This window comes from Anas platyrhynchos, chromosome 4 (assembly GCF_047663525.1).
Source record: "Anas platyrhynchos isolate ZD024472 breed Pekin duck chromosome 4, IASCAAS_PekinDuck_T2T, whole genome shotgun sequence".
In the NCBI taxonomy this organism is placed as follows: domain Eukaryota; kingdom Metazoa; phylum Chordata; class Aves; order Anseriformes; family Anatidae; genus Anas; species Anas platyrhynchos.
In genome coordinates, this window is record NC_092590.1 from 40,256,927 (window position 1) to 40,275,319 (window position 18,393).

General features: G+C 50.6%; 1 protein-coding gene across 2 annotated transcripts; it reads right to left on the reverse strand.

Moving 5' to 3' along the window:
* Nucleotides 1–4,646: 4,646 nt before the first annotated feature.
* NOCT (nocturnin) lies at nt 4,647–6,501 on the reverse strand. Of its 2 annotated transcripts, XM_072037426.1 has the most exons (3): nt 6,310–6,500; nt 5,926–6,222; nt 4,647–5,835 (listed from the first exon to the last, which is right to left on the reverse strand). In XM_072037426.1, the coding sequence occupies exons 1-3, from the start codon at nt 6,392–6,394 to the stop codon at nt 5,000–5,002; spliced, it is 1,218 nt and encodes a 405-aa protein (XP_071893527.1). In that variant the 5' UTR covers nt 6,395–6,500; the 3' UTR covers nt 4,647–4,999. The 2 variants fall into 2 exon arrangements, with proteins under 2 accessions (XP_071893527.1, XP_071893526.1); XM_072037425.1 differs by having other exon boundaries at nt 5,926–6,501.
* Nucleotides 6,502–18,393: the final 11,892 nt, after the last annotated feature.

The window sequence follows — 18,393 nt, forward strand, 5'->3', positions numbered from 1 at the left end:
CCTGTTTTCATGAGGATCCACGTGGGGGTATGACAGCAAACAACACAGAAGCGTCGCTTCACCTTGTGGGTACCCAGGTGCCCAGAGGAACCCCAAGTTCCTAGCGAGATGCTCTGGAAAGCCTTTGCAGCAGGCACGCAGGTCATCTCAAACTCATAAAAGGCTAAGTGACCGTGTAGGTACTTCATGCCTGGAGGAGCAGTTTTAACAGAAACCCAGAACTGAGGTCTTGAGTAGTGATAAAGGGGGCCGGTGTTAAATAGTTGCACTAGAGTTCATTTTTTCATGTCAGCTTTTAATGCAGAAGAAGAAGTTACCTGCAGAGTCCTAGCAGTAAGCCCCATTCTTCCCTTGGAATGAAATGTGGGGATAGCTCCATACAGCCAAACCAGCCTGTGGGGAACGTAGAAGCCTATGAAGAAAGGATTTTTTTTGTACTCTAAGTAGGGAAGCAGAGTTTAAGAACAAATGAACGAACAACCTGAAGCAGGAAAATGAGTTTGGTGTAGGTGGCAGCAGTCCCTTCCACCAGCAGTTAATCCAAAGAAGCAGAGGTGGTTACACATGAACTGTATTTCCGAGCCTGGGAGTAGAGGGCAAAGACTTTCACAGGAGGAAGTGTACAAGAAGGAAGAGGATTTGTGCTGCCAAGGAAGAGGTAGGTTGGAAAGGGAAGCAGAAGGAAGCTGGGCAATGGGTAGGCTCATTGGGAAGTTTGTGAGGCAACTCTTCTGGACAAAGGGAAACGGAGCAGTACAAAGAGAGGCAGGCAGGCAATCAGGCATACTGTGGAGGTAGAACAGATAGGATCTAGATGACAACACGGAGAAAATCGATAGTATTTTAAAACCCACGTTTCTCTTTTCTGTAAGAAACCCTTTTTTAAACGGCTGTTATTTGATCTTGTGTAAAAGACGCAGTATCTCACCGCATGAAATGTATATTGCCGGAGTATTTGCAGTTAAGACCTTTCCCACACCTAATTTAGATGCGCTGGAGGTCAGCTGGGGCCAAAGTGCCTTCCTGGAAAGGATTTCCAGCTGACGACCTCCTTCTCTTAAGTTAGATCCAGGACTTTGTGGTGTAATGGCAGGAATGAAAGGAATGGAGGAGCAGCTCTCTGCTGCTTGCCCGCGGCCGTGCCCCGAGGCGCTGCAGCTACTGCCCCTGTTGTGCCTGGTGGCGGTGCTTTGGCTCTCTCCCCTGGCCACGCAGTGAGCAGCACACTGTGTACCAGCTGCCTGGGGATGTTTATCAGATGGGTTAGGTGCTGTGGGAACCTGGATCTATAGGAAGATGTGTTGTAACTGAGATGGAGAAGCTCAGCCAGGCTTCAGACAGCAGAGCCCCTTTTTGTTAACTTAATGCCTCTGTACCCCTCTCTCTTTTTTAATATTTAGCTGTTAGATATAAATACAGACAGCCTTTCACAGGCAGGGATTTCAAAGGGTTTGCTTAGGTGCAGGCAAGCGTTGCTTGTCTGTGTGTGTGCGTGTGGTTCCTCTAAATTAATCTGAGATGAGTTATTCTCCAGAATTGTGTCATCTTGGTAATGAGACGTGCTTACAGGAGGCATTCAGCCTCTCCCTGAGGATTTCTACAGCTGAGCTGCAGAAGAGCAAGGTTCCTACCTGTAACCAAAATTCTTTTTTTTTGGCAAAAACTTCTGCTAGCATCTCAGGTTGAGTGCTTCAGTGAAGGGTTCTGTGCCTTGGCACAACTCCCGTGAGCTGAGTAAAGCTTGCTGCTGGGGAAGGCTTAGGGGTCCTCCGCTAATTGATTTAATCAATTTTTGGACTTTGGAGAATTATGTCAGAGCCGATCACGCATCAGTGAGCCAGAGGTGGTCAGGTAGTCGGTGGGGAAGTGGCAGGGTGCCTGAAGCCTCAGCTTGTGCCATGACACATGCAGTGGGGATCTTGGTTGTGTAGGAAGGTGCTCACAGCCAGAACAAGCTAAATTCAATTTCTGCCTTGTAGAGCCATCAAATAGTAGGTATTAAGCTTATTAAATGGGAAAGGTGCAAGTGACAGTATCTACTTCTGATCTAATTGTTATCCAAGGCAGCTAGCTGTTTAATAAGCTTGCAGCAGCTTCAGCCTTTCAGCAAATTAACGAAGTGGGTCACTGCTTCCCTCGGCTAGCTTGAGGGCAGGGGAAAAATCACCACTGCTAAAGCCAATGCAGCTTCTATTCAAGACTAGAGCAAGGGATCTGTTGAGACTTCTAGCCTTGGTGTGCTTATAAGGCAGGCAGCTACAAGAAGGGCTTTGAAGAAATTTTTATTGTAAGAGTCATACTGTTGCACAGAAAAAAAAATAATTAAAAACCTTCCTCCTCCTTCCTGTGAAAAATATTTACTGTACTGATATTTATAGCAGGCAAAATCATTGCACTGCTGCAGGCCTGCCTCTTGGTGAGTAAAACAAAAGCAAGGGCAATATTTCACTTAAGCTTTCCAAAACAGTCCATTTGCAAGAGCATATTTTATAGCAAGTACTGGAAAAAGGCCAAAACTGACCGGGAAATCACCAGTTAATTTCTGAGTCTTGTCTGCCTTTCCTTAAAATGTATCGGAAAGCGTCCACTGCTGTGTTCTAGCAGGGAGGTGTGATTTTCACATCCCCCCTCCCTGTATCCCTTCAAAATTGCCCTGTAAGGACATGAAGCAGGGACACTTAATGTCGAGCATCTGGGGTGAAATAAGAGTCCCAGCCTGTTTTACTTCAGAAAGGCTCTGCAGTGATCCTAGAAATCACGCTGTTTGTCCCCACACAATTCCTGTTTAAAAGCAGGGTCTGAGTAAAGTGGTGTAAGAACCACCCAAATACCTCTATCCCCCTCTGGGAGTGGCGATGGGAGCGGTGTCGGTGCTGCAGCTTGGCTTGGGCTGGTACACAAAGGAAAAATAGAAATTAGGGGCTTTTTTGTTGGGTTTGTTTTTGAAAGGTGGCGCTGCATAATCTGGTTGCTAACACTGGAATCTGAACCTCTGGTCCATTATCTCCCCCAGAGCAGCCCCTTAACAGTGTTCAACAAAATCTGCAATCATGAATCTGCAGTCATCACCTTTATCCTGCCCAGGGTTAGCAGCATAGCCCCTGTGTTACAGCTGTGCAGCACAGCACTTGAGGAGTTTGCCTAAGTGGGGTGTTTTTATATTTTTCAGATTAATATGGAACACAAATATAGTAATTTATGGGTTGTGGAAAGCAGTCACCTGTCTTTTCTTGCTCTTCAGGTGATGTTTTAAAAGTTAAATGACAAACAGAGCTGCCTGGTGCAAGGAGTCAGCTGTGCTGTGCTTGGCAGTGCCCTCAGGGAGGAATCCTTGCACCCTGCTGTGCAGCTCTGAGATGGGTGCTGGCAGGGGTTGTGGCTGCAGACAACTGTTGGAAGAGGAATACTTGCAGTAATGTAAGGTCTAGACTTCATCATTAGCTCGGGGAGAAATCAGCTTAACTTTTGTACAGGTAACACCTTTCCCTCCAGGCTTGCTGTGAAGTTTGGGAATGTGAGCTTGAGAAACACCACTTGCCATGAAGTCAGAGCAGTTGAGGCAATTTGCAAGATTAGGACCGCAGGGTTAGGGAAGTAGGTCTGGAAACTGTGGCATTGCTACTAATTTGAAGCTAGGAAAGTCACCAGTTGAGATCACCCATTTATGATAGGGAAGTGAAAAAAGATGGCAGTAGAGACGTTACTTTTTTTCCATGGAATTTTATTAACAAACACCCAGAACATTTAAGTCTTTACTTTACATGGAAGTACCGCTTTATTTGCTCTGCCTCGTCTCTCCAAGCTATCTAAGCGTCAGCCCAACTCCAGCTATTGGTCTCTCTTCTACCTTTTCTGCCCTTTTCTGGCACAGAGGCATATTTGCAATCCATCTACGCAATACCCACATCATACCACTGAGCACCACGCCACGCACAAGAGTTACCACACAACCCCACCTCTGTCACGGCCTGGGCACTGGGCCAGAGAAAGGATCTGTGCGTGCTCCTGAAGGCTGCCGCTGTATGATTTCAGGTCAGGTACAGGATCACCAAATTCCCTCAATAAATAGGTTTTATCTCCTAATAAGATTCCAGTGTAGCCTTAGATTCTGAAGATAAATAAAAGAAGTCTTTCAACACAGAGATTGGCCCTTTACTGAAACTGCAAAGTTAACGAGACAACTTTAAACCATTTAGAAAAGTAATGCTTGAAGCAGATGAGAAAATACTCTGTGGTTAGGCATGCCCTCTGGAGGGAAGTACCGAAGGGACAAAGGTGCCAGTTACTGTGTTTAGCTACAGGCCCTGTGTGTGTCAGGGACACACGCGTGCTCGTTTGGGCAGGTGAGGCTATCACTGTGTGACACCCAGCAGTGAGCCTCTGCCTCCTCACTTGCTCCTGCCCGAGGGGGCCTCCCTTACACTGTGCTGTCTGTTCACTTTGAATACAATCTTTATCTTAAGTCATGTAAAAATTAGCAGACTACACTAATAGGCTCTCAGATTTGTTCATGTCTGAACTGCATTAACCTTCCTTTGTACTGCAACAGAGAGAGGTCGGAGAATCTGACTGAGAAGTCGAGCCTTGTTCCCTTTGGTACTGGCACAAGCCTAACATAAACAAAATTAGCATGCTGCCAGGGCAAGTTGTTTTACAAACACAAGTGCTTTAATTTAAATACTCAGGCCTCCGCATTCATTAGAGGATTACATCCTTAGACACAGGGGTTAGTGAAAGGATAAAACTCGTTTCCCTTCCAGTTTTCACACCCTAATACAGCAAGACCACCACCACCACCAGTCGAGAACACAGACTCCTCTCTTCCTCCCTCAGAGGCTACAGATGAATAAGCTCTGAAGGGCAAGCGTAACTCCAAACAAGTGCCTGAGAGAATGCTTAGTCAACAGTACTTCCTCATCTTTAACAGCTTCCAAAGGTCTCAGTAAAATAAAACAGTAGTGAATTAAGACACTGCAATACCGGGTGGCATTCCAACACGTTATAGGAGTCTGTCGGGGTCTTGGTTAAAACTAAAGTCACACACCAGGGACATGTGATCTGAAGGGTAATTGAACGAGGGCAGCCTGTTGGGCCCAATTTGCTCTTCAGTCAGCAAGCCCAGGGCTGAGTTCACGTTCAAGGCGTGCTGGGAATACCAGATATAATCCAGCGTGTGCCGGCACTCTCCCGAGGGCCGGATCTTCCAGGTGGTGTACGGCGGCTCCGACTGCCCGTCGGGGCTCAGCAGCTTGTACGCGCTGTTCAAGTTGAGGCTGGAGTTGGAAAACTCCCTGTAGACCTCCTCGGTCGGCTCTGCGTTGAAGTCCCCGCAGACGATCAGCGGGATCTTTGCCCCCTGGGTGATGCTCTTCAGGTTCTGCAGCAGGTCGCAGCCCTGCGCCGAGCGGAACCTCTCCCAGCCCGTGCGGGCCTTCAGGTGTGTGACGGCGATGCAGAAGAGCCGGCCGGTCTCGTGGCACTTCAGCGTCTGGGCGATGGCCACCTGGTTGGTCTTCAGCTTCATGGCGGTGAGGCGGATGTTGGCGCTGTTGATCAGCTCGAAGCGGTCCTTGAGGAAGAAGAGGGCGCAGCCGTCGGGCCCGTTGTTCCGCTCCACGTCCAGGCACGGCGACCACGGCTTGGGGAAGAAGGTGCCCTGGTAGCCCAGGCGGCTGAGCAGCGGCTGGAAGGTGTCGAAGTAGTGGTCGACCTCCTGCAGGCAGAGGATGTCGGGCTGGTAGGCCAGGATCTCCTCCAGGATGAGGCACTTCCTCTCCTCCCACTTCAGGGCCTCCATGGGGCACTGCACGAAGTTGTCCTTGCCTTCCCCGAGGGCTGCAAGTAGGGGCGGGGGTGGGAAGGGGTTAGCAGGGGGGCTGAGGGGGTGCCCGGCCGGGGGTGGGGGGGTGAATTTGGGCCCCTTACCTTGTGCGAGGATGTTCCACTGCATCACGCGGATGGGGCGGGGGCCGCCGGCCGCTCCCTGCCGCAGGTCCACGAAGCGGCGGCGGCAGCGCGGCGGGCGGCGGCGCAGCACCAGGCGGCACTGGGCCAGCAGCTCCCGCGCCTCCAGGGGCTCCGGCTCCGCCTCGGGCTGCCCGCGGCGCTCCCGGGGCGCTGCCGCTGCGGCTGTGGCGCTGCTGGTGCCGCTGCCGCTGGTGCTGCTCAGCGTCTGTGCCAGCGCGCCGTACAGCCGGCTGCCGCCGCCCCCCATGGGGCACCCTAAGGAGGAGGAGAAGCCGTGAGGCGCCCGCCGGGCCCCCCGCAAGGTCGCGGTGCCCGCCCCGCTGCCCCCCTCCCCGGTGCCACCTGCGCGGGGCGGTGGCGGCGCGGTGCTGGCGGTGGCGGCGCGGCGCAGCAGCGGGCACAGGCAGCGCGCGGGGCCCTGGTACATGGCACCGGCACCGGCACCCGTCCTTCCTCCCCCCCCCCGGCCCGCCGAGTGGTAGCGCCCGGCCCAGGGCTCGGCGGAGAGCCCCAGCGCTGACGTCGGCGGGGCGGGGCGCTGCCACGCGCGTCACGGGGGAGCTCAGGCTCGCGGCGCCGCCGTATAAGGCAGGGGCAGGCAGGCGGGGCAGGCAGGCGGGGCGGCGGCGCGCACCGCCCCTCACTAACGCGCCCACGCAGCCGTGAGGGCGCCATGATAGCCCTGCACGCTGTGGGGTTGGAAATGATCCCCCAAATCGCCAGTTCCAGCCACCAACCGCCACTGTCACCCACTGAGCCGTGTCCCCAAGCACCACGTCCAACCCCTCCTTGAACACCCCCAGGGACGGTGATGCCACCACCTCCTTGGGCAACCTGTCCACTCTGAGGAGAAATGTCCCCTCATTTCCAGCCTGACCCTCCCCTGGCCACCATGAGCCACCATGAGGTCACCATGAGCCACCACCCCAAGTGGGATGGCCAAACCCGTCCCTCAGTGCCCCAAGACACCACCCCACCACATGCCGACCTCCTTCTGGCACCTTCCTCCAGTGGCCGGAGCCGGGCTTGGACTTTGCCCGGGGGTGTGCTCAGCCTCCTGCCCCGGTTGGCTGCCCCAGAGGCAGGGCTGCGGGCAGCTCCCACTGCCCGGCCCTCTGTCCGGCTGTCCAGGGTCCAGCCCTGCCCGTGCTGCCTGTCCCGGCAGTTGTGCAAGCGCCCGGTGCCGGCTGTCGCAACCCAAGGGCTGCCCGAGCAGCAGAGCCAAGAGCAGGGGGTCAGGGGTGAACTTGCAGCTCCCTCCCTGCTTGTCGTGACAAACACGGGGTGTGGAATATGCCATCAGTGCTTCAAACAGATATCGTGCCCTGCAAAACATATTTATGGCAAATTCCTCTGCCTCTCTGTATTGCATCAAACAAAATATTACAAATTCTAGGACACACTGACAAGATGCAGAAAGTTTTTTTTTGCTCCCAGTTTTTCCCATTTGAGTGACTCTCTCAGGTCTCGGCCGGCTACTTTCTTCCTCATTTGTTTCCACCAAACCACTCTCCCCTTCACACGTAGGTACTTCAGTTTGGGAGCAACTGCTGTCATTTTTTTCCCAGAGAGCAGCTGGGCTTTCTGAATTCATCATATTCTGGTTTCTTTCTCTGAAAGAAATTCTAATTTTCCCTCTTTGTTCCAGGGATATTAGGGGATTTATGTGGCCTCTCAGTAATAGACTTTCATTAGCTGTGAGCCTGGAAGACAATTTACAGAGAAAGGCAAGGTCAGGAGCTGATTCCTGATGTGGTGTGAGAACATCACTCTGCTTAGCGTGCCTGACTTTAAAGGAAAAAGACAAATCCCTCCATTGCCGTGCATGAATCCCTCCATTGCCATGCGTGACAATAAAAAAGGGTATTTGGGGTGATTTCAGCACCTTAGACAGACCGGGGACAATACCGAGCAGCTTGTATTTCATGCAAAAACATGAACAGGCCTGTGAGAACCCCTTCAGCCCCCACCCTGGCAGGGTAGGGTCTGGGCACGAGCCCATTTCCCCACACTTGTCCAGGTGTGGGACAGCAGCCAGTGCCCCCCAGAAGAACAGTGAGCCCAGGGCATGCGAAGATGGCAGAGGGAAAGGGGATTTTTGGTTCCTGTGGCTGGAACAAGAGGCTTCTCGGGGTGCGTGGGCATAGGGAGATGTGTCTGGAGGAGCCCTCCTGCTTTGCCAGCATCTGAGCAGCCCTTGCCCAAGGTAAAACAGTGGTGCTCAGTGACCTGGCCTGGTGATGGGGTGGTGCAGAGCAAACCCGTGGACCAGAAAATGTGCTTGCAAGTGTGACAAAACCAGGGTGGTTGATCACTGTGGCTCCAGCGAGGCGTGAAGGAGCTTCCTGGGGGAGAGGCCACCCAGTTGGCCGCTGGTGCCCAGGCACAGCAGCCCCCCTGCAGCACTGCCTGGGTCCGAGGGCTGGCACAGTCAGGTTTTTTTCCAGCTGAAGGGTTTTAGTGCCGCCCCAGGGCTCCCTCCTCCTCCTGGAACTTGCACCTTGTGCCATGCAGGGCAGGTGTGTGCGAGTGTTAAAACACGTTAATGGGCACAGACCCAAACTGCTTCCAGCTGCTGCTGGTAGGTGCGGCCAACTTCACCTTGTCCCAAAGCCTTCTGCAACTGCAATAATGGCTTTTCTGGTAAGCACAGTGCCTGGGGCTGTCCCCTGGCCACTTGTGCAGGCCTTGGGCAGCCGGGGCAGCTATTGATCCCCTCGTAGCGGGGTGCAATCGCAGAATGGCTTGGGCTGGAGGGGACCTTAAAGACCCACTTTTCTTTTTTTTGCCACTTTTCTTTCTCTTTTGACTCTTCTCCCTCCTTTTGTTAGTCTCTCTCCTTCTGTCATTCCTTCACAGCGTCACACTTATCCCCTTTTATCCCCCAGCTGCCACATGATTATAGGATGAAGGGCTCTGGCCCCGTCCTTGTCCCCCCTGCTGCGGGGCTGCAGCTCTGAGCCGGCAGCACTTCGGCTCTCCCTCGCGAGGTGCCGCTCTCTGTACACCAAACGGGTGATTAAATTGGGAAAAAAAAAAAAAAGTAAAAACCTACCTGGAGAGGCTGGGAAGTGGCTGAAAAACATTTACAATTGCTTCCAAATCAGGTTTTCCCCTTTCTTATTGCTTTACAGTTTGCAAGAGGTTCAGTGCGGCTGAGTGAGACTAAGCCCCTCAGAGCCCTTTTGGAGAAAGCCTTGTGGGGCTGGTGGCAATCCCCTTTTGCGTGGCCTCTCTGGCAGACAGGGTTCCCCCGGCTGGATCGCAGAGCATTCCCTCAGCCTGCTCGTCTGCTGCTCCTCCTGGACACCTGCAGGTGGTGGGGCTGTGATGCTGCGATCTGCCTCCTCTCGGGGTGCAGACTGAAAATATTAGGAAATAATAAAAAGCCCTCTGACTGTCACAGAGAAACAGTTTTCATCTCTTGAGTTTATTTTCTTAAAAAAAATCTTTCCTCACCAGTGTTGTGGGGACTTTTGATTAACCATTTCCTTCAGCTGACAGGAGGAGAATACAAAGAAATAAGAGCGCTTGTGGCAGGCAATATTACTGGCTACATTAGCCTCCGTGCTTGTGCCATCTTTTCTGGAAAGAATAAACCCTTCTTGCACAGCATAGTGCCATTTTCCCTCCTCTTTTTCCTCCAGGTTTTTAATCAGTTCCAGGGACGTTGCCACCAGCTAGTTAGAGTGCTAATAAACAGTGCTTTCGGCAGAGCTGATAACAAGGCAGGCCTGGCTTGCGCTGCTGTTTACTCAGATTTTGGTGTGGGTTTAGCGTCACAGATGTCCTGTAAATTATTTGCTTCCTTAAAGATTTTAACTTGGAAGAGAGAGTTGAGAGCTGTGCCTTGCTGCGCTGGGAATATTGCTTCTTCTCAGTTTGGCAGCTGGTGGAGCATGTAAGCGCGCTGTCAGTGCCAACCTGCCTTTATTTCACTGTTTGGACGATTTTCCCCCTTCCCTAAGGGACGTCACACACACACCCTCATGCATTATGCTGTTTTCTTGTGATTTTTGAAGTTCACTAACAGAAGTAGGAAGGGGTGAGGTGGTCTCATCCAGCTCTTGGCTCTTGGATACCATGAAATTTGGGAATGGGCAGTGCTGGCAGCCGAATGCAAGCTTAACAAGTGATCCTACCCATTCAATAAGGCATTGGATGGGGCTCGTGGGCTTGAATTGCATTCACAGATCTACCCATGTGTGTCAGATATAATTGATTTTTTTCAGCAGATCTGCTCCCATTATGGTGAAAGGTGCTGAGCACCTCAGTGTGACACTTGAAGGAAGGAGTGATGGATGATGGACTGTGGTGACTGTTTTTTTTTTTTTTTTTTTTTTTTTTTTTTTTTAATTTATTAACCAGAATGCAAGCAAAATTCTGGATCTCATGCAAGCTTTGTGGCTATTTTGAAAGTGAGGACAAAATTGCATCCTCACATATTGCGTTTTACTACAATTCATTGCTGTTCCTGTGTTGGCTCCTCAGCAAGATGTGTATGTGCTCAGGATCAGGTTGGAAAGAGCACGAGTGATGGAGCAGCTGAATGGCAATAGTGGGCTGCCAGAGAAGCAGAAACACCACAGCAGCCCCAAATCCCCCTCAGCGCTGTCCCCAGGGGCTGGTCAGACAGCGATAGAAGTGGGAAGAGCAGCTCCATGTCGGATGAGTATCGGTTAATGCTTTTCCAAACGTGCCTGGATGGGCCTCGGGTGAAGATAATGGGCAGGGAGGAAGCCAGCAGCCACAGATGGGAAATGGCAGTTGTTTTTTGTAGAGCATTCAAAGGAAACTGAGCAATCTTCGTGTTATTTGGAATGTGTAACCAAAGGGAAAGCTGCCGTTTTGACTGGAGATGGAAAATTGCCTGATTATCCTCACCTTCTCTGTGTCTGCATAGGGAAGGGTGATGCTGGTGAAGCAAGGGAAAACACAGAAAGGAGAAGATGGAGTAGGGAAGAAAAATGCCAATTTTCTGTCTGCTTGATGTTCTGCTACCCACATTAGCAGCTTCAAGGGACGTGTGAAACACTAGATCTAGGCCAGGATCTTTCTCAGCCAGCTCCCCTAGAGCTGTTTGCCTTTGGCAATCCAGTCAATGAAAAGAAAATGAGGGGAAAAGACACCCCAAACCCACATCAAGCATCCCGGTTCCTTGAAGGCAGAATAAAAGCCTGTGAAATCAGATGCTGTTTTAGAGAGGAGGCCCCTCTTTGCCCACCAACCTTCTGCCTGGAAGGTGAAGGGGTGTAATTGCCATAATTGCATAAAACAAGTGTGTAATCACACAAAACACTTCCAGTCTTACTGATTGCCTTGGGAAATGGGATTCCCTCCTCCCCCCAGCTTATTTCCCCACATATGGGTGGCCTGAGGTATGGGACAGAGACCTCTAGCTGTGGGTGGGTAGAGCTGGTGAGAGGGATGTTTGGAAACCAAGGGTTTGCTGCCATCTCGGTGATGTCTGAAGTCTGGGGGAATTTTTCGGGCTTGCTGCCTTTCAGGAGCCTTCTGTAGCTGCCTCCTCCCTCGGTCCCCCTCTGCTGATGAGTGACTGAATTTTTAGCGTGTCCTTCATAGAAATAGCTCCTAAATATCCATCGAGATTTTTGCAGATCTTCCGTCTCCTGGTGTTTCTCCATTCCCTTATCTCGTTCACAAAACTGTATTATGTGAGACAAAACTCATTTGTCGGCGAGGAAGGGACATTGTACTCAATGGGATATTTACTGTGTACCCAAGCTATAATCTGTCCTCCACTGTAATACAGGCTCCAGAATGAATGGGTATTTATTTATAATAATGCAGCAGATAGTCCACGGGGAGGTGTCATCCCATTTGTAATCAATCCCAGCGTGGCGCCCCGGCTGCGGTACACGAGCGCTTTGCACTAAGCGATGAAGCGGCTCGGCTGCCTGATTGCGGCTGTCATTTTTCCTCATGGAAGATGCATTGCCTCCATCCCACGGCCCTCGGGGCCAAGCACTGAATGCCTGCGGGTGCCTGAAAGGCAGCGGGAGGGCGGCAGGGCTGCGGGCAGCGGTGGGCTCCAGGCTGGGTGCATTGTGATCAGCGCCCGTGGGGAGCTGGGCAGTGATTTATTCCGCCCAAGTGGGTCATTACTGAGCCAACGGTGTATTTCGGGATTGATTTTGACTCCGGACCTGATGGCAGAGCGGATATTTTACTGCCAGGGAGATAGACCATCCATGATACCAAGCAAGAGGGATATATTTTAAAAGAGACATTCTGGCTATGCTGGGAAAAACAACAACAGCAAAACCTCTATTGAAAGAACCGAACCTGGGTGCTGCAGAGATGCAATCAATATTTCCGTGTCGTGAGTGTAGGGCTGTTAGCGTCAGAGAGGAAAACCTGCCCATTCCTCAGTAGATCATGAGTGAGTTGCCAGGAATGTAATAACCTGCTTTATGGAGGATGCCACAGAAAATGTAGCTGTATATTCCTGTCTGAAGGCTGTCCTGGCCTGGTCTGGGTGCTTTGCTGGGCAATGCTGCCTGCAGAGAGAGGGCTGGGCTTTGCCAGCCAGCAGGGATGGGGGAGGACACTGCTTGCTTTGGCCCTATGTCCTTCCCTCCCACACCTGGCCAGGCCCCAGGACGTCCCTGGTGCTGCTGCTGGAGGTGATTTGCCCAGGTCACTTGTCCAGCAGGTCCAGACATTAGGGTGTCCTTTAGTGTCTTGGCCCTCCCAGTCTGCTGCTTCTCCACAAAGCCTTCTGAGGAAAAGGGGGCAGGCAAACCACACGTGTGGAATCACAGGGTCTTTGGGTTGGAAGGGACCTTAAAGCCCACCCAGTTCCAACCCCCTGCCATGGGCAGGGACACCTCCCACCAGAACAGGCTGCCCAAAGCCCCATCCAGCCTGGCCTTGAGCACCTCCAGGGATGGGGCATCCACAGCTCCTCTGGGCAGCCTGTGCCAGGGCCTCACCACTCTCTGAGTGAAGAATTGCTTCTGAATATCTAATCTAAGTCGACCTTGTTTCAGTTTAAAGTCATTACCTCTTGTCCAATCACTATATACCCTTAAAAAAGCCTCAGTCCATCCTATATGCTAGGGAGAAACGAGCATGTTTGAGAGAGGCTTGAGAATACCCACACACCCTTTTATACACAAGGGAATTGCTTTTCCTTCCTTTGTGGAGCACTGAAGTCAGCAGAGCCACACCTCAGTGGCAGCCGCCCCCTCCCCAGCGGCGGAAACCAGTCACAGAGGAAAGGCGACAAAAAAGCCTTAAATTCCTCTGAAGTCAGAGCTCCCACTGGGACCTGAAGTGGCAGCCAGCAGGTGCGGGGATCAGTGTGCTGCCGAACTACCTCGCAGGCCTCGGGCTCAGCTGCAGCTTCCTGGCTCTGTGATAAAACACAGGCAGGTGGGCACCTGGTGGCGTCAGTGGGGTCAGATGTCCCCAGCTTGCTCCTGCACCCACTGCAGATGCTCTGGGGGCAACTGCTCAGGGTAACATCGACCTGCCCATTGGGAGCGTCACCCTCCGTTCCTGCTGTCACCCTCACAGTCACTTTCCAAAGCTTCAGTCTGGAGCACGCCCTAGGTATGGCCTGTAACTCATCTGACCATTTCCAAACCACATCCAGCTTTCACTGTAGCACCCCATTTTATACGGCTGCCTTGGCTACAGGCTGTTAAACCCTCACCCCCAGCCCCTGTCTGTACCAGGCTCTGTTACCTGCAGCCTTGACGTAAAGGACAAAGGTGCTGAGGAAGAGGAGAGGGGAGATGCCTCCTGAGCATGCAACTGGGAGCTGGGATCCCATCTTGCTGCTGCAGGACATAAATTCCTGTTAAAGGAAATGGGATTTATTTACGTCCTGTGGTGAAGAAATAGACCCCAGGGGCTTTTTCTTGCCCTGCAGTGCTCTGCAGTAATCAACTGCAGCCCTGAGGAGGTCAGTAGGGCCTCTGTTGTCACTTCTCGCCGAGCACCTTTGACTTTTCAGAGGCGCTGAGGCCTTCTACCACCCACTGACCTTGCTAGCAACTAGACGTACGCAGCACATCCTGATGTGCAGGTTAAATACCCGAGTGTTTGCATCTGTGGTTGCTGTTTTTGTGAGGGATGAAGCGATCGGTCTCCAAGGACGCTGCGGGCAGGATGTGCACGCATATGTTGGTGACAGGAGGTGCTCGTTCTTACAGCTTCCAGCACAGGAGGAGGTGACTGCCCACAGGACTGGCTCTTGCTGCTGGGGTTTTCCCCCCTGAGCGGTTGTTTTATGGCCTAATGCCAGCCGTACCTGCAGAACAGCTCGGTCCTTCCCTGCGATGTGTCACTGTGCTGTGCTGGGGATTGCTGATGGCCAAGCTGTATTCCTGAGCAGAGATTTATGATCACCTTCCCAGTCAATTAAAATTCTAGCTTTTGCTAAAGCAGAATTCAATTAAGGTTAATTGCAGCTTCTGAGAACTGCTGTTCCGAAGGGAAACAATGGTGGGATTGCAGATCCTGGAGGGTTTCTATCACTTTTAAATAACTTCCAGTCCTGTTCCTTCCTGACGCCGCTCTAATCTTCCCTCAAGCCCTGCGCTCCCGCTATTATCAAGTAATTCAAATGTTGATTTTTTTTCTGTCATAATTTATCATTTTGACTTATTTGTTCTTTTTACGTCTTCTTCTAAAGGCAAGAAAAAAACCTGCAGACGCCTGGAAATGTTTTTGTATCAGTCCCAGTTGCCTGACATGAAAGATATATAGCCACTTCTAAGAATTTGACAACACTTCAGCAACAATTATCCAGACAGGTACAATAACAACTCCCTTTTCTTTTGCTGTTGAGAGGGATGATAAGGCTTTAATGAATTGTCAATAAAGATTAAAAAAAGAATAAAATAAACCACGAGCAGAGAAAACAGGTGCAAACGAATTTCCATTGAAATGCAGCTCAGGTTTGCTGTTCTGCCCGAAATTTTATTTTCTTGGCACTGGGGACTTTTGTGGCAGTTTCCTCGCACACTTGATTGAGCCGGGAAAACACACGGGACCATGCCTCAGTCACTGAACGCAGAGCGTGTGGCTCTCGGCTGGCAGGGCGCTCCCTCGGAGGGATGAATAATTGTCTTGGCTGCTCCCTGTGTTGGAATTTGCAGCCCCTTGTTTGCTGCATGGGGGCTTACGATGAAGTGGGAAGAAGGAGAGGGAAGGCACCACGTGGGAAGACAGCACTGTGGCAGCTTGTGGGTCCCCCAGCTGGGTCCCTCCTCTGTCCCCCGTGGCCATGCATTTGTCACCAGCTGGCTGGAGAGGGTTTGAGGAACCCCCCTCAGATGTGAATGCCTCTGCCTGCACGTGCCCTGTGCTCCCTTGTTCAAAGGGAAGCAGAACAACCCTCGACACGAGTGTTTTTAGCGTTTCCCTCTCTTTGTGGGAGATAAAGGGAAGCAGAGCCATGGGCAATTATTGTGTGGAAGTTAAAGGGAAAAGTTTCTTTGATAAGAAATCATTGTGTAATTATACAATTGCCAAAGGAGAGGAACATGTAGGTGGATGCACTCTCTGATGTGTGATTACTAATGAATTCTCTGTATTCCTTGTGGAAAAGAGCCACAACTGTAAAATTAAATAGTCAATGCTTCTCTGATGAAAGGATTTGCAGGCACTGATGTCCTTTATCAAAATGCAGCGAGCTTTGAAGGAACAGCAAGCATAGCAAGCCTCAGCTTCAAGTAAAGCAACTGAAATGGAGAAACTCGACCAAAGCCCTTTTCTCTAGGAAACCTGTTACCCGTGTTTCCCAGTAGCAGAAGCATTTTGCCTGGGAAAATGAGGGGCAGGATGTTACCAGGCAGCAGGCAGCTGCTGCAGCTGTGGCCAGTCCCTGCAGCAGGTGGGCAGGAGGTGCTGGGTTCGGTGTCACCTTTGGGTGCAGCAGCTAGCGAGGACTGACAGGCAGGGAGGCTCTGAAAGCATCCTGGCTTTGACAGGTGAAAAGTGCCGTATGGCTACTTAGTGAAGCATGCATCCAGCCGACAGTCCACAAAATGCTAGCATGCATCTCTCTGCCCCTCTCTCTTTTTCCTTCCCCTTCTCCTTTCCTTTTTCTTCCCCTTTCTGGCTCCCCACACAGATGAACTCAAATATTGGCTTTGGAAAGAAAGCCTCCTTTCATGCAGCCTCCTCTTTTTGGTCTTCCAAATAACTTTCCAATGTTATTTCGGGGGAGGTGATGGGCTTGGGTGTCCTGACGGGGGTCCTGATGTGGAAATGGGGCTCTCGAAGACCTCCAAAAATAGGTGAAGGGGGCAGAAGTGCCACTGGGGCACTGCCTGCAAGAGTAGTGTTGGCTGTGGTGCTCCGGGGTGAGAAGATACTGTGAGCACAAAGGTATTTCTTGAACAAAAAGAGAGGCAGATGGCCTCAAGGAAGCAGGAACTAATCCCCAGGGCTGCCCAGTTTCAAGGCAGAGAGAGCATGAAGGAGGACAGGGACCTGTGCGTGGTTCTCCTGCCCCATATGGCCAGACATATGGCCGGGTGGGCATTCTCAGCCAGCATCACCGGTGCTATGGGTGCTCTGGGTGCTATGGCAGTGTTATGTGAATCACTGTCTGCAGCATCCCTCGCACCTCCCTTGGCGGGACGCAGCATGCAGGGCTGCGAGGTTCCCTGGAGGAGAACAGCAGGGAGTAGCTGGATATTTTTATTTGCCAGAAAATAGCTGAGAAGACCTCTTAATGGAGAGCTCCAGCCATAAAATCAGAAATTATTCTCCCCGCTCTTATCTTCCCAGGAAACAAATTCAGCTGCAAAGCTTTTCCTAGGCCTTTTTAAAGCTGTAGTGTTAAATACATGAAAGGCCGCTTATTTTGAATTCAGATACAGCTGGGAGACATGTTACGACTCTATAACTAAATGGAAGACCTAGTTAAAAAAAAATGCATTTTTGCTCAGGCTGAATATGGCTATTGCTGCCTAGGTAGATTATTCCGAAGAAAAGATCCATGAGCTGAAAATACTCCATTGCTGTCCATCGGGACATTGTGAAGAAGATTTAAGAGGATCTAGGTGAGCCTGGTGTCCTTGGAAAAATAATGACAGGAAGGTTAGCTAGCTCTAGGCTATCTACAGCAATCTCCTCAAACATTAAAAAAGTGCAAAAGGCCATGCAACAGCCTTCGTACCTGATACTGTGAAACCAGAGGGAAATAAGAGATTAAAGTAATACCAGAATAAACAACTGGAATAAATGCATGTCTAAGTGGACATATTTCCCTCTAGATACAATTTGGGGAATACGCAGAGCTGAGGGAAAAATGCTGCAATCTTTGAAGAGGAAGGAGATTAGCTACTGCGAGACTGGGGATGAGGAATCTTAAAGCCTTCCTCTTTCTTTGCCTTTTGTTTTTCAGACTGGAAATGCTTTTTCATGGGGGCTTGTACCAGGGAGGCTCAGAAACGTTTCTGTCATTACAGCACATTTGTCTTGGATCACACAGAATGTATTTGTGTGGAGCCTGAATTCCTGCTATGTTCTGAAAGTGCAGAGAGATTATTTTATTATCCCTTTACTGCATGGTATATTAAAGGTTTCAAGAAAATCCGGCCAACTGATCACAGAGCATGCTGTCCTTGAAAGTTATGCTAGGCTTTCCAGTACATTAATCAATGAGGCAACTGAAGGCGAGTCCACGTTAGCATCAGATTTCACACCCACAGTTCATAACCAGTGCTCAAATCCGCATTTATTTACGTTCATCTCCGCTCCTGTGCTGAGAATTCAGCGTGTGTGTGTGTGTCTGTGTGTATTTCCATCCAGAGGTGACTGAGGTGTTACAGGTGGTTCAGGTAATATGCCTTGCATTCCCTGCCCCCTCCAAAATCCAGAGCAACGTGCTCTTGAAAAATAAGAAAGCAATACCAGTATGAATGATGTTAATTTTTTGTGCTGTATCATAAAGGCTCAATTTTCTTCCTTCTGAAGTCCTTGTCTCCTGGCTCTGGTTATATTTCCTTAGAGAGGATGCAGTATGCATGTTGTACAGTGCCTGGGGCCATCAGTAACGGCAGCACCCCGAGGAACCTGGGCAGACACGTGTGTGTAAGTAAGTTTGTGATTTAAACAAATGAACTTCGTATTTGTATTTGTGGAACTGAACTGTAGGCTTCCTTTTGTAATGTTGGCCTGAAAAATATGAGTGTTTTGGGCTGTATCGGTAGTTATCTGTGTAATGTTACAAGATATCCTACTGAGAGCTGCTGTACCATTCATCTGATGGGCCTTAAGAGTTCATCCGGTTATCAGACACAAATTTGCCAGAAAGTTTTTTAATTGGGAGACACAGCGTATTCCAGCAATGAGCACAAAACGAAACGTCCATGTCATTCAAACGCAAATTTTCATACTTGAGAGGAGGGAGTTGTAAATAAGCTAAGCGAAAATACTCTT

Excerpts from the sequence above, each read along its gene's own strand:
- NOCT (XM_072037425.1), bottom strand. The coding sequence starts at position 6,394 with ATGTACCAGGGCCCCGCGCGCTGCCTGTGCCCGCTGCTGCGCCGCGCC. Across the intron at positions 5,836-5,925 it reads GTGGAACATCCTCGCACAAG|CCCTCGGGGAAGGCAAGGAC; the intron begins GTAAGGGGCCCA and ends CCCTACTTGCAG.